At 35.3% G+C, this 11,083-nt stretch overlaps 2 protein-coding genes across 4 annotated transcripts; both read left to right on the top strand.

Annotated features, from left to right (window-relative positions):
* Positions 1-358: 358 nt before the first annotated feature.
* On the top strand, positions 359-6,354 carry LOC140779870 (lysine-specific demethylase JMJ26-like). 2 transcript variants are annotated; one of them, XM_073125186.1, is made up of 12 exons: positions 359-774; positions 889-998; positions 1,122-1,221; positions 1,615-1,747; positions 1,831-1,894; positions 2,007-2,715; positions 3,050-3,379; positions 3,865-4,200; positions 4,298-4,370; positions 4,458-4,543; positions 4,681-4,800; positions 6,012-6,354. In XM_073125186.1, the coding sequence occupies exons 1-12, from the start codon at positions 367-369 to the stop codon at positions 6,090-6,092; spliced, it is 2,550 nt and encodes an 849-aa protein (XP_072981287.1). In that variant the 5' UTR covers positions 359-366; the 3' UTR covers positions 6,093-6,354. The 2 variants fall into 2 exon arrangements, 1 of the variants encoding a protein (XP_072981287.1); XR_012107407.1 differs by lacking the exon at positions 6,012-6,354 and having other exon boundaries at positions 4,311-4,370; positions 4,681-4,734.
* A 460-nt stretch (positions 6,355-6,814) lies between these two features.
* Positions 6,815-10,534, top strand: LOC140778536 (chaperonin-like RBCX protein 1, chloroplastic). 2 transcript variants are annotated; one of them, XM_073123316.1, is made up of 6 exons: positions 6,815-7,013; positions 7,093-7,187; positions 9,676-9,787; positions 9,992-10,008; positions 10,100-10,162; positions 10,269-10,534. In XM_073123316.1, the coding sequence occupies exons 1-6, from the start codon at positions 6,866-6,868 to the stop codon at positions 10,344-10,346; spliced, it is 513 nt and encodes a 170-aa protein (XP_072979417.1). In that variant the 5' UTR covers positions 6,815-6,865; the 3' UTR covers positions 10,347-10,534. The 2 variants fall into 2 exon arrangements, with proteins under 2 accessions (XP_072979417.1, XP_072979416.1); XM_073123315.1 differs by having other exon boundaries at positions 6,816-7,013; positions 9,676-9,793.
* The last annotated feature ends 549 nt before the right edge of the window (positions 10,535-11,083 follow it).

The raw sequence follows: 11,083 nt of genomic DNA, 5'->3' as shown, positions 1-11,083 counted from the left end.
TTTATAGAGATTAATTTTTCTAATTTTATATATTTGACGTACACAAAAAATTTATTTATTATAAAACTCTTAATATTTTTATATTAATTATATCTAAATAAAATATTATAATTTTTTAAATTCAGTCAATATTTATTTAATATTTAATCCTCCGAAAATTATTCGTATCTCTTTTAGTTTGAATAAAATTTCTGTATTACAATCGGGGACTAAAAATATGGATCGGACGGTATCGAATCTGTTTTCACCCCAATCTAGTAGGGTAATAATAATAATTATTAATAATAAGGGTCGGGTGTTTTTTTTTTATAATTTCCTAATCTCTCCTTATATATATCGCCGAATCATCGAGATCAAAGCGGGGGAATGCCGATCGCGATGGCGAAGTCGGAGAAGATGCCGCCGCGGCTGAGAGAGGAATCCATCGCCGATTTCAGTTGGTTTCAACTGGAATTCTCTTCCGATTCGGGGGAAGAGGAGGAAGAAGAGAACGACGAGTGGAGCATGGAGGTGGAACCCGAAAGGCCAAGAAAGAGCAATAAGAGGAGGAAGGTAGTTGAGAATAATGGGAGGAAAAAAGATGCGAACTTGTCTTCCCTTTATAATTCTAGTAGTTTTTTTTCTGGATCTCGTGTTCGAGCTAATGGTGGCCGTGGTGAGGAGGAGGTTTCTTGCTCTCGGTTATTTTGTTTTCCTTCGATGGAGATACCGAGGAAGAAAAGGAGTATCGCCGCGAAAAAACAAGATCTTTTGAAGAAAGGAACGAATACTTATGTGAGTAAATCACACAATTATTTTTGGCTTTGTTGATTCTATTGGGAGTAATAGTTTCTTTTGATCAAAATATCGTTTTTTGAATTTAATGTTTGCTGAATTATGGTTTGGTAGCGTTGGAGAAGAAGGCGGCATCAATGTAGGAAGGACAAGTCTGGGGGATTGGTGATCAAGTGCTCAAGCTGTAATAAGCGAGGGTACTGCACTTCTTGCATCGATGAAAGGTAATAATGCATACACTTCTTCTGTTTTTCTACCTCAATGTCATAGTATCAATTAGCAGACAACCCAAATTGCTTGCCTCTTTGAATTGTAATAAGTGTTCTTGGATATCATTGAGCATGCAGGTATCAGGGGATGTCAAAGGAGATGATTGAAAAGGTTTGCCCATTTTGCCGAGAAAGATGTAATCGTGTTACATGCTGTTGCAATCTCCATGAATCCAAGGTGGAGAATTTTTCAAGTTTTCATCATCAATTCTCTACTTCATACTTGTCTAGTCCTATTCTTCAACATTTATTTAATTGGATAGGAAAGGCAATCTCATTCCAGCAGATGAACTCAGTAGTAAAATAGTGGAGTCCAGAAACTCGTACATTCATGATTCATGAACTGTAAATGTAATATAAAGCAACAAATTAGGAACTTAAATAATATATATATAGAAAAAAAAAACAACACTATAAAAGTGGTTGTTGCCTATGAATTTGCAGTAGGGAATCATTATTTGCATCCTCATGTTCTCTGAGAACAAAATTATTCAATAGAAATTATGTTTCCTAAAAATTTCACTAGTGGATATAACCTTATACCTCTTCTGCATGGCTGCATGGCCTACAGAATTCAATTAGGAAGATGGATAAGGTCGAAAAGAGTAAGTGTGCCAGATACTTGTTGCACCATCTACTGCCTTGTCTAAAACAACTGAACCAAGAGCAATTGGATGAGAGAAAGATTGAGGCCAATATTCAAGGTAATGAGATGCTTCCTTCGCAGCTCTGGGTAGACAAAGTATCTGCTTTACTGAGTAATAATTTCCAGTTCATCTCTAAACAGGATTGTCATCAGCTAAACTGGTGCTGGAACAAACAGTTTGTCGAAACGATGAAAGGATATTTTGGTATGAATCCTCTTCTAGCATAAATTCTTGGATCTCATATGCTGTCTGCTTGATGAGCTAATGAATTTTTTCTCTTGGAAGTAACTTCTTTTCCATTTTTAACTTGATTCAGTAACAACTGTAGAACTTCCATTGTTGACCTTCACAGAAGCTGTCCGAATTGTTCATATGAACTATGCCTTAGTTGTTGTAAGGAGATTCGTAAAAACAACCTTCAAGGTTCTTGTAAGGAAGTGGTATGTTATTACCCAAATAAAGGTGTGGACTATATACATGGTGGGGATCCATTATCAGATACAACTCATCAAGAAGACAGGAACTTATCTGATCATCAGTCTCAACTTGCTAAGTGGAAGGTTAATCCTAGTGGCAGCATTCCTTGCCCTCCAACGGAACTTGGTGGTTGTGGTCATTCTCTTCTCAAGTTGAAGCATATACTTCCTGAAAATCGGATATCTGATCTGGAAAGTCATGCCCAAATCCTAGCTGGAATTGAAGGAGATTTACAACCACTTGACCTCTCGACGACAGAAATGGGTACTTGCTCATGCACCACAAATGGTAATTCAAGGAAAGCTGCTTCCAGAGAGAATTCAGATGACAACTACTTGTACTGTCCATCATCAAGTGGAACTCAAGAGGAACTGAAGCACTTTCAGAGGCACTGGGTGAAGGGAGAACCAGTAATTGTTCGAGGGGTACTCAAGAAAATGTCACATTTGAGCTGGGTGCCAGAACATATGTGGGCTGCCATAAGTGATGCTAGAGCGGGTTCTGATTTACTGCATGTGAAGGCTATTGATTGTCTAGCTTGCTGCGAGGTTAGCATGTTTACCATTTTATGTTTTTTGACAGCATATTTACACTATTACTCTGTGTAGAAGTGACACATTATAGTTTTTGCTCTGTGTATCCTTTTCTAGTTTTTCTTGGTTTCTGAGTCCATTAGCATGCATGAGCAATATGTATATATGCTAGTAATGACTAAGTTACTGTATGTGCATGTTTGGACTTTGGATGATCTGACACACCAATATGATCTAGGATGCCTTCTACTGACTAAAAGAAGAGATCATAATTAACATAATTTGTTGAGTTTATTCAGTGCACTATATATATAAGTATATAATTGGTTGAATATTACTAATATTGTAGGTCGAGATTGAAACTCGTGCATTTTTCAAGGGATACAAGGAAGGTCGAATGTATCCAAATCTTTGGCCTGAAATGCTTAAATTGAAGGATTGGCCTACCTCCAACCACTTTGAAGAGTTTTTGCCATGCCACGGGGATGAATACATAAATGCATTGCCTTTTCAGCTTTACACAAATCCAAACTCTGGCCCACTGAATGTTGCTGCAACTCTTCCCAGTGACATCTTAAAGCTTGATATGGGACCAAAATCATACATTGCTTATGGCACTGCAGAAGAGCTTGGAAGGGGAGATTCTGTTACCAAGATTCATTGTGATGTATCTGATGCGGTGAGTTTACTTTAGCAAACTACATTATGATTTTCTTCTAGTATTTGCAGGCTGATAGAATAATATGTCAAAGTTCATATTCATCATTAATAACCCACTAGTGGCTATTAATTTCTGCAGCAGCTGGAAACTTTTATTGTTACAAGAACCATGTCGTAACAAGAAGCATCATATTACATGTTCATATTAGTAGCCTTCAGATATATATATATATATATGCAAATCCTATCACTTTTCAACCATGTTTGTATAATTGGCTAATCTGGCAAACCCTGAACGTAGTATCTCAGCAAATGTGGCAAATATAGCCATTCAGAATTGCAGCTCATATTACAACTTCATCCTGACACGAGAAAGCTATTGATGTCATAGGAAATCTCTATTTTTCTCAATAAGTTCCAATGTTAGGATTGCATATTACACCATATGGACTATTTATAGCTTAAAATTCTTCAGTGATATATAATCTATTCATCTTCTGTTAGGTGAATGTGCTAATGCATACTACTGAAGTTGTGGTTTCTTCTGAACAAGAGTCTGCAATAAAAAACTTGAAAAGAAAGCACAAACAACAAGATGAAAGGGAACACAATCAGAATGTCCAAATTGAAGGAACTGAAAAATATCTCGATGATGGAGAACACAAGGATGGCATGTGGTTACCTGAGAATGCAATTAAAGGCTATGAGGCAAAGAATTCACTTGACACAGGAGGTGCCTTGTGGGATATCTTCCGAAGAGATGATGTTCCAGCCTTAAAATCATTCCTTCAAAAATATTCAAAAAAATTCAGGCATATTTATTGTTCTCCAGTTGAACAGGTTGGTGGATATAATCCTCAAATGCATATTAGATGCCTTTTTACTTGATCTATAACATGCTATTTTTTTTATCTGATGGTTTAATGCTCTGATTTAGGTATTTAATGCAGTTCATGATGAGACATTTTACTTAACCAAGGAACATAAAAGGAAGCTCAAGGAAGAATTTGGTCAGTTATTCAAGTTGTATATCAATAAATGGGCTCCATTTTCTGTTTTGTTCCACATATATCTGAAACTGTTAGTATGCTTTATAGGAGTCGAACCATGGACATTTGTACAAAGACTTGGAGAGGCAGTCTTCATACCTGCTGGGTGCCCCCATCAAGTGAGGAATCTTAAGGTGCACAAACCTTGGTTTATCACAGCCAAATTATATTTTTGAACTTCTGATGCAATAAGAAAATATCCTCTATTATCGACTCCTTATACAAGATACCATCTCTATTTCCCTAAATCTGAATATTTTCTTATTTACAGTCGTGTACCAAGGTTGCTCTCGACTTTGTTTCCCCAGAGAATGTTAAAGAGTGCATCCGCTTGACCGAGGAGTTTCGGTTGCTTCCTACAAATCACAGGGCAAAAGAGGACAAATTAGAGGTATCACTTACTGAATCATTGTTTTCTTATTTCAGCTAAGTTACTCAAGTATAGGGAAACCAAAACAGATTGTCACCAAATTATGGTGGGCATTCATATGGCTGTAGGTGTAAGTGATTGTCGTCATCGAGTCAATCCAATTTGTTAAATACTGTCTAGTGGGCTATACTGAAAAGGAAAACTAAATTTTCCTAGTTAGGTGATAGCTAGACATTGGTTAAGTATCAGCTGATCCCGACCCAAACCCTATCCCAATCAATTAATTGGGATCGGGTGGGATTGACTGATCCCTGATCCTAGCTGATCCAAATCCAAATTCCTCTTCTCTATTTCTCTCTCTCTCTCTCTCTCTCTCTCTCTCTCTCCAAGATTCAGCTTTGATAAATTCCAGTAATGTAGATCCAACTCTAGCGATGCAGACCCAACTCTGGCGACTTCGGATATGTAATTTTTTATTTTATTTATTTCTCTCTCTTTTCTTTTCTTTTTTTTTGCAGTAATTTTTTTCTTCTCTCTTCTTCACTGTGCCCATTTTTTTTCTTTTTGTTTCTTCCACTCTCTCTCCCTCTTCTTCTTCTTCTTCTTCTTCTTCTTCTTCTTCATTACAGCAGTTTTTAAGTAATTTAGTAATTTTTTAGTTTTTAGGCTTCATATATGAGTATTTTTTTTTCTTTTTTTTATCATTTTCTTAAATTTTTTTTTTTTTATATTTTAAAATAATATTTATAATTTTTATATAATTAAAAAGTAGTTTAATCTAATTTGAGCTGTCGAAACGATCGATATATATCATATTTTTTAAGAGGCTGATCTCGATTTTTCGAACCTTGAGCTAGACCTCTCTTAATAAACACCATAGCACTATACAAGGAAGATAAGGTAAGCTACTAGTTCCACACGATCTGTTTCCATTAGCTTGTCTTCTTAATAAATCAGCCATTTCATGCCCACTGTTAAACTTTTCCTATTGCAATTTTTGTAAGAGATCTCTTGTGCTTGCTCTAAATTTTGATTTACACTAAGGTAAAATGGCTTAAGCATGTCTTATGTTGGCAAATATGTTGCATAAGAGAGCTATAAGTTTATCCTGAGTTGTTTTGACGAATTGGTTATCAATAAATGATACACCTATGCTATAGGAACAGTTAATTTCTCCATCTTTCTTATTGTTGCAATTTGGTCTCTAATCTCAAACCAGTCTTATTTTACAGGTGAAGAAGATGATTGTGTATGCCGCCGACCATGCTGTGAAAACCTTGCGAGAACTGTTGCCGTCTGTAAATGAGAAGTAAATTGCCCACAACAGACATTAACAAACTACAGGTCTGATGCCATCCAGAAAGCCTTCGATTTGAAATTCTACAAGGAATGCAGAGCTGCAGATTGCAGAATAAAATTTTCTTTATTGAAACTCATTTTTTTTAAATGTAATTGTTTATCCGATACATATAAGGATGGCAATGTTGTAAAGCTTGAATGTCCCTCATTAATGAGATGACCAAATTGTACAGCTACTATAAGTGTCAAAAGATTTGATATTTTCAAAGATAAGAAGGCAACACACTAAGCAGAATGTCTTTGGATATATCTCTTTGCCCCTTGAGTAGAACTACTTGAGTAGAATCTTTGACAACCTTCAAATCCTAAATTAGACATAAACGATGGTTCTTTAAATAAGATGATCTTAACCACTTTATTTTATTTGTGACTTCGTAATACATATCACAACAGAATCTCAAAGAAAAGAACTAGTGAATACTGGCGTCAGGATCTTCTTATGGATGTGGCCTTCGATCTTGGTCATCCATTAAAGGTCGACCGTTATACTACATTGCCTCGTACTAGGGACTGACTACTTTCAATCTGGAGTTCAAATTTTTTTTTTAAAAAAATATCCGTTTGCTATCATAATCAGCACGACTCTCATCGCGAAACGGACGGCGGATAATCCGGAACGAGCGCAAATTTTAAAGCCCACGTAGGCCACATCTTCTTATTAGAGGAGCGATGGATAAAGAAGTAATGGCTTAGCGATGAGCACAGGTCGTGGATCGAAGCGAGGGAAATGGAGTGCATCAATTTGGCGCCTTCTCGTCTTCCACTCTCCTCGTTAGGCTCGCTCGGCGTTCGGATTAGACGAGACTCCTCCAGGGGGCAATCCAATCGATTTCTTGGCTTCCGATCCCCTCGCTGCAATAAGATGTTTGTTCCTGGTAATAGGATTAAACTAGATTTCGTTTCGGTTTCCCGATGTTTATTCTCTATTGAATCTGGTTAAATTATCTGTGCTAGGTTTTGGAGAGGCGTCGCCGGAAGCGAAGGCGGCGAAGGGCCTCCAAGATTTCTTCACTTACGTCGCTGTAAAGATCGTCCTCGCCCAGCTTCAGGTTAGTTTCTCGCCATTAGAGTTTTAAGAGAGTTTACCCTCTTCTAGACTAAACCATATATTATCATTGAGAGAGTTCCATCTTTTTTCTTACACTAAAAGCTTTGATCTTTTAATTAGTGTATAAGCCCCAAATGCTAATAAGGGGTTCATAGACAAGGGAAAGTTAACCTGCAAATAAGAAAGACCTTCTAGGTTGTGTTAAAAAGACTTCAACATACAAACTACTCTCTTAGGAGTCAGAAGAAAATCAAATTAATTATCAACTAGTGTGGTTTCTTAATATAATTTTAGAGCTAGTAGATTATATAGGATAAATACTACGATCGTCCTTAATAATTAGATTGGATAATCGGTTAATTCTCCCATATAAATAGGTTATGATGGACCAGCTCTAACACATTCAGTGCAATTCTTCATAAGAATTTGAACCTCCCTAGCTCTTAGTTTTAGAATTATGACTCTAACCACTCGTGTTAGTGATTAGATTTATTATGATAGTTATTGAAAAATAAAGATAGGGAAAACTACTTTTTCATTTGTCATACTTACTTTGATATAAGCCGCCTTCTACTAGTAATTATAACTATTAATCACAATACTAGTATTGTAATACTGATCTCTCCTCTTATCTTTGATTCAATATTTTTATATTTACCAATTATTATTCTAATCACTCTCTCTCTCCTCTCTCATCGATCATCTATTATAAAGGTATTTTAGTTATTACCAAGTATGATTTTAATCTTATGTCATATTAAATATATTTATTATATACTATACTAGTTTACAATGAAACACAATAATAATTTATACCAGAATAAACTTTCTTATAAAGGATTAAAATTATCATAGCTATAGTTGTACTAAACTTATTCTATATGACAAAGCTTTGAAAGTGTCATTTCATTAAAACATCATTGATTTCAATTAGGAATAGATTCCGTTTTTAGGAAAATAATGAAAACAAATCCATCTGATTGTGTTATTTGGAGTTGGAACTCATTTCATTAAGAGCTTCAGAAGAAGGATATTACTTTTGAGATTTGAAAAAAAAATTAAATAAAGTGGCAAAAACAATTCCATCTAAATCTGACATCAAAACATCAAATTTCATTACATACATAAAAATCCATCCACATCCACTGAAATCAATTAAAATCTATATTTTCTTTCTTCTTAGGAAAAGCCTATAAACAAATGCTTGATACACATAGAAAGTGGAAGATATTTTGAAGAGCTCATCTACCAGTACTACAAAAAAAACATAAGCAAAAAACATAAGCATTAGACACTAAGGGGATATAAGATCTGAATGAGGAACACCCAACATATTCAAATAAAACAAGCTGGTTAGCTTAAGCTTTCTTTAAATCTCGAGGGGATATTGAAGCAATATAGCTACAACCTGTAAGCAAAAAGAAAAAATGAATCACCACCCAAACAACTATGTGACCTGGTGAACACCAAAATCTATGACTGTAATCCTCATAGGAGAGGAAAGAGAAAGATGGGTAGCGGTGCGATGAACATTAATAGACTAAGAGGAGGTGGCACAACTAGCTTTTAAGAAGAGATGAAGTCAACTGAGGGGAGTTACCGGCAAGGAGCAACATGAGATGGGTATAAAAGCAAAGAAAGGAAAAATAAAAAGAGATAAAAGAGAGAAAGAGGTTGATAGGAGGGAGGGAGAACAGAGACTATGTCCTAGATGGCCATGACTATAGGTAGCCTTGACCACTATGACTGTGGCTATTGCGGCCTTACCATGGCGACCTCATTCAAGCAAAATAGGGAAGAGAGGGAGAAAAGAGAAGAAAATGAAAGAAAAGAAAAAGAAAAGGAAAGAGAGAGAGAGAGAATAAAGAGGACTAGAAAAAAGGGATGAGAAAGATGAGAGAAATACCTTACAATGGAGGAAATAAAAACCCTCCTCCCCTCGAGCCGAGGCTAGGAGGAGGGGGAGGGAGGAGCATGCTGGGAACATCTGGCGATAAGGAAGACCCATGGTAGAGAGAAGAAAGAAGCCGACGCTATTACCCGAAAGATTAGTTAATTGAAATCTAATCACTTAAGGTACATTTGGAAATACTTTTAAGTTGAATTTAATTGATTTCATTTGGAGAGAATTCAATTCATTTCACACAAATAAATTCCATTGTTTGGAAAGTAGTCAAATTAAAAATAATTTTTTTTTCCTATTACACCCATGAATTTTATTAAGAATAAAACATCCAATGTATTTGAAATTCTACTTTCACTTAATTTGTTGTATAGAATCTTTCAATGAATTTGGATGAATTTCTGTGTATGTAATGAAATTGGATGATTTAAAGTAGGATTTGGATGGAATTCATTTGCAACAAAGTGTTCATAGTTTCAAATTAGTTGGATTTGGTGAACCTAGGATTCCAAATCAAGTAAATTTCATTGATTTAGGATTTAGTGTCTTTTATCTAACCATGCCCTGTTTCCCAAACTATGAACAGAGTTACAACCCTGAGGCTTACGAGGAGTTGATGGAGTTCACCAGCAGCCACTCCTTGAAAGATGGGGACAAGTTCTGCAGAACATTGATGCGCCAATCTCCAAGACATAAAGGTTTAGGTAATCAGCTGGCATATAATAGAATGACAAAATATATTCATATTATATGGTGTGAATGATAATAATTTTGATAAGATTTCTATATATATGCGCATTAATATTGTATTACTTTAGCATTTGTCATTACCATATCAATTTAAGTCCTGACCTATGTTTCTTATTCTCTTTTTGTTTCTTTTCTCTCTTCCTCTGCCACAGCTCTCCGAATCTTGGAGGTAACAAGTGAATTCTAAATCAGCAAAAAAATTATTATCTTCTAAGTTAAATCCCAGCATCTTTTGAGCAATACCTTCAAATCGAATACAGGTACGTTCAGCATATAGCAAAACGGATTTCGAGTGGGAAAATCTCAAAAACCTGGCCTTTAAGGTTGGTGATCTTCTAATCTTTTGATATATATGTATATAAGTATATTTTTAATCTTAGCTTATCTTGCTAGAAATTAAGATCTTTAGATATAAATTCTTTGTTGCAGATGGTTGATGAATCCAACACAAAGCTCATGAGGGAGTATGTCTTGGAAACCAGCCATTTAGAAAACGAGGAGCAATGACATAATCTATGGGCATATATGTATATGAATGTATAGAAAACGAGTAATATAAACATTTCAAAGTATTGCATCTCAAAGAAAGAAACAATGGATGATCCATGTTTAACTCCATGTTTACATGTCTGTAAATATATCACTTGAAAAAAATTATATTTTACCCTGGTATAATTATGCTTAAATTCACTTCACATCTTCACTTCTTATGTATAAAATTATGCTTACCCTGGTATAACAAAGATATATCAGATATATTTAACAGATGTATATTTATTTTTATCATCTAAGATATGTCTGAAATCTAAAATTATAAGGAGTTTAAATCCAAGATTAAAATAATATAATATTTTTTAAGAGAAAAGTCTTTAAAATTGCCTACCCTAAACGTCTGGCTTCATCTAGATGTTTCGCTTGGCTATCATTGTCCACCTTCTTACGCAATGTTCCGGAGGAAAAATTCCATGCTCCAACCTTGTCTGTGACGTACTGGACGTGGTCTCCGTGGTTGAGGAATTTCGTCGAACACCATTCAAGGGCGAATTAACGCGTAGGAGAAGCTATTGGTTGCAGTGGCAAAAGAGCACGTGGATGTTTGAATATTGATAGAAAGTTGCACGGCTAATATAAACATTAGATTCCTCTCTTTAGAGTGAAGCAAGTAGATACGTTAAAAAATAAAGTAGATACGTTAAAAAATAAAGTAGATTCGTTTCATATAATGGACAATCTCTAGAAATATC

Source organism: Typha angustifolia, chromosome 15 (genome assembly GCF_048772165.1).
Source record: "Typha angustifolia cultivar Huaian chromosome 15, ASM4877216v1, whole genome shotgun sequence".
Taxonomy (NCBI): domain Eukaryota; kingdom Viridiplantae; phylum Streptophyta; class Magnoliopsida; order Poales; family Typhaceae; genus Typha; species Typha angustifolia.
This window is presented reverse-complemented; position numbering and strand designations above follow the sequence as displayed.

Excerpts from the sequence above, each read along its gene's own strand:
- LOC140779870 (XM_073125186.1), top strand. The coding sequence starts at position 367 with ATGCCGATCGCGATGGCGAAGTCGGAGAAGATGCCGCCGCGGCTGAGA. Across the intron at positions 775-888 it reads AGAAAGGAACGAATACTTAT|CGTTGGAGAAGAAGGCGGCA; the intron begins GTGAGTAAATCA and ends ATGGTTTGGTAG. Across the intron at positions 1,895-2,006 it reads AACGATGAAAGGATATTTTG|TAACAACTGTAGAACTTCCA; the intron begins GTATGAATCCTC and ends AACTTGATTCAG.
- LOC140778536 (XM_073123315.1), top strand. The coding sequence starts at position 6,866 with ATGGAGTGCATCAATTTGGCGCCTTCTCGTCTTCCACTCTCCTCGTTA. Across the intron at positions 7,014-7,092 it reads CAATAAGATGTTTGTTCCTG|GTTTTGGAGAGGCGTCGCCG; the intron begins GTAATAGGATTA and ends TATCTGTGCTAG. Across the intron at positions 10,163-10,268 it reads TCAAAAACCTGGCCTTTAAG|ATGGTTGATGAATCCAACAC; the intron begins GTTGGTGATCTT and ends TCTTTGTTGCAG.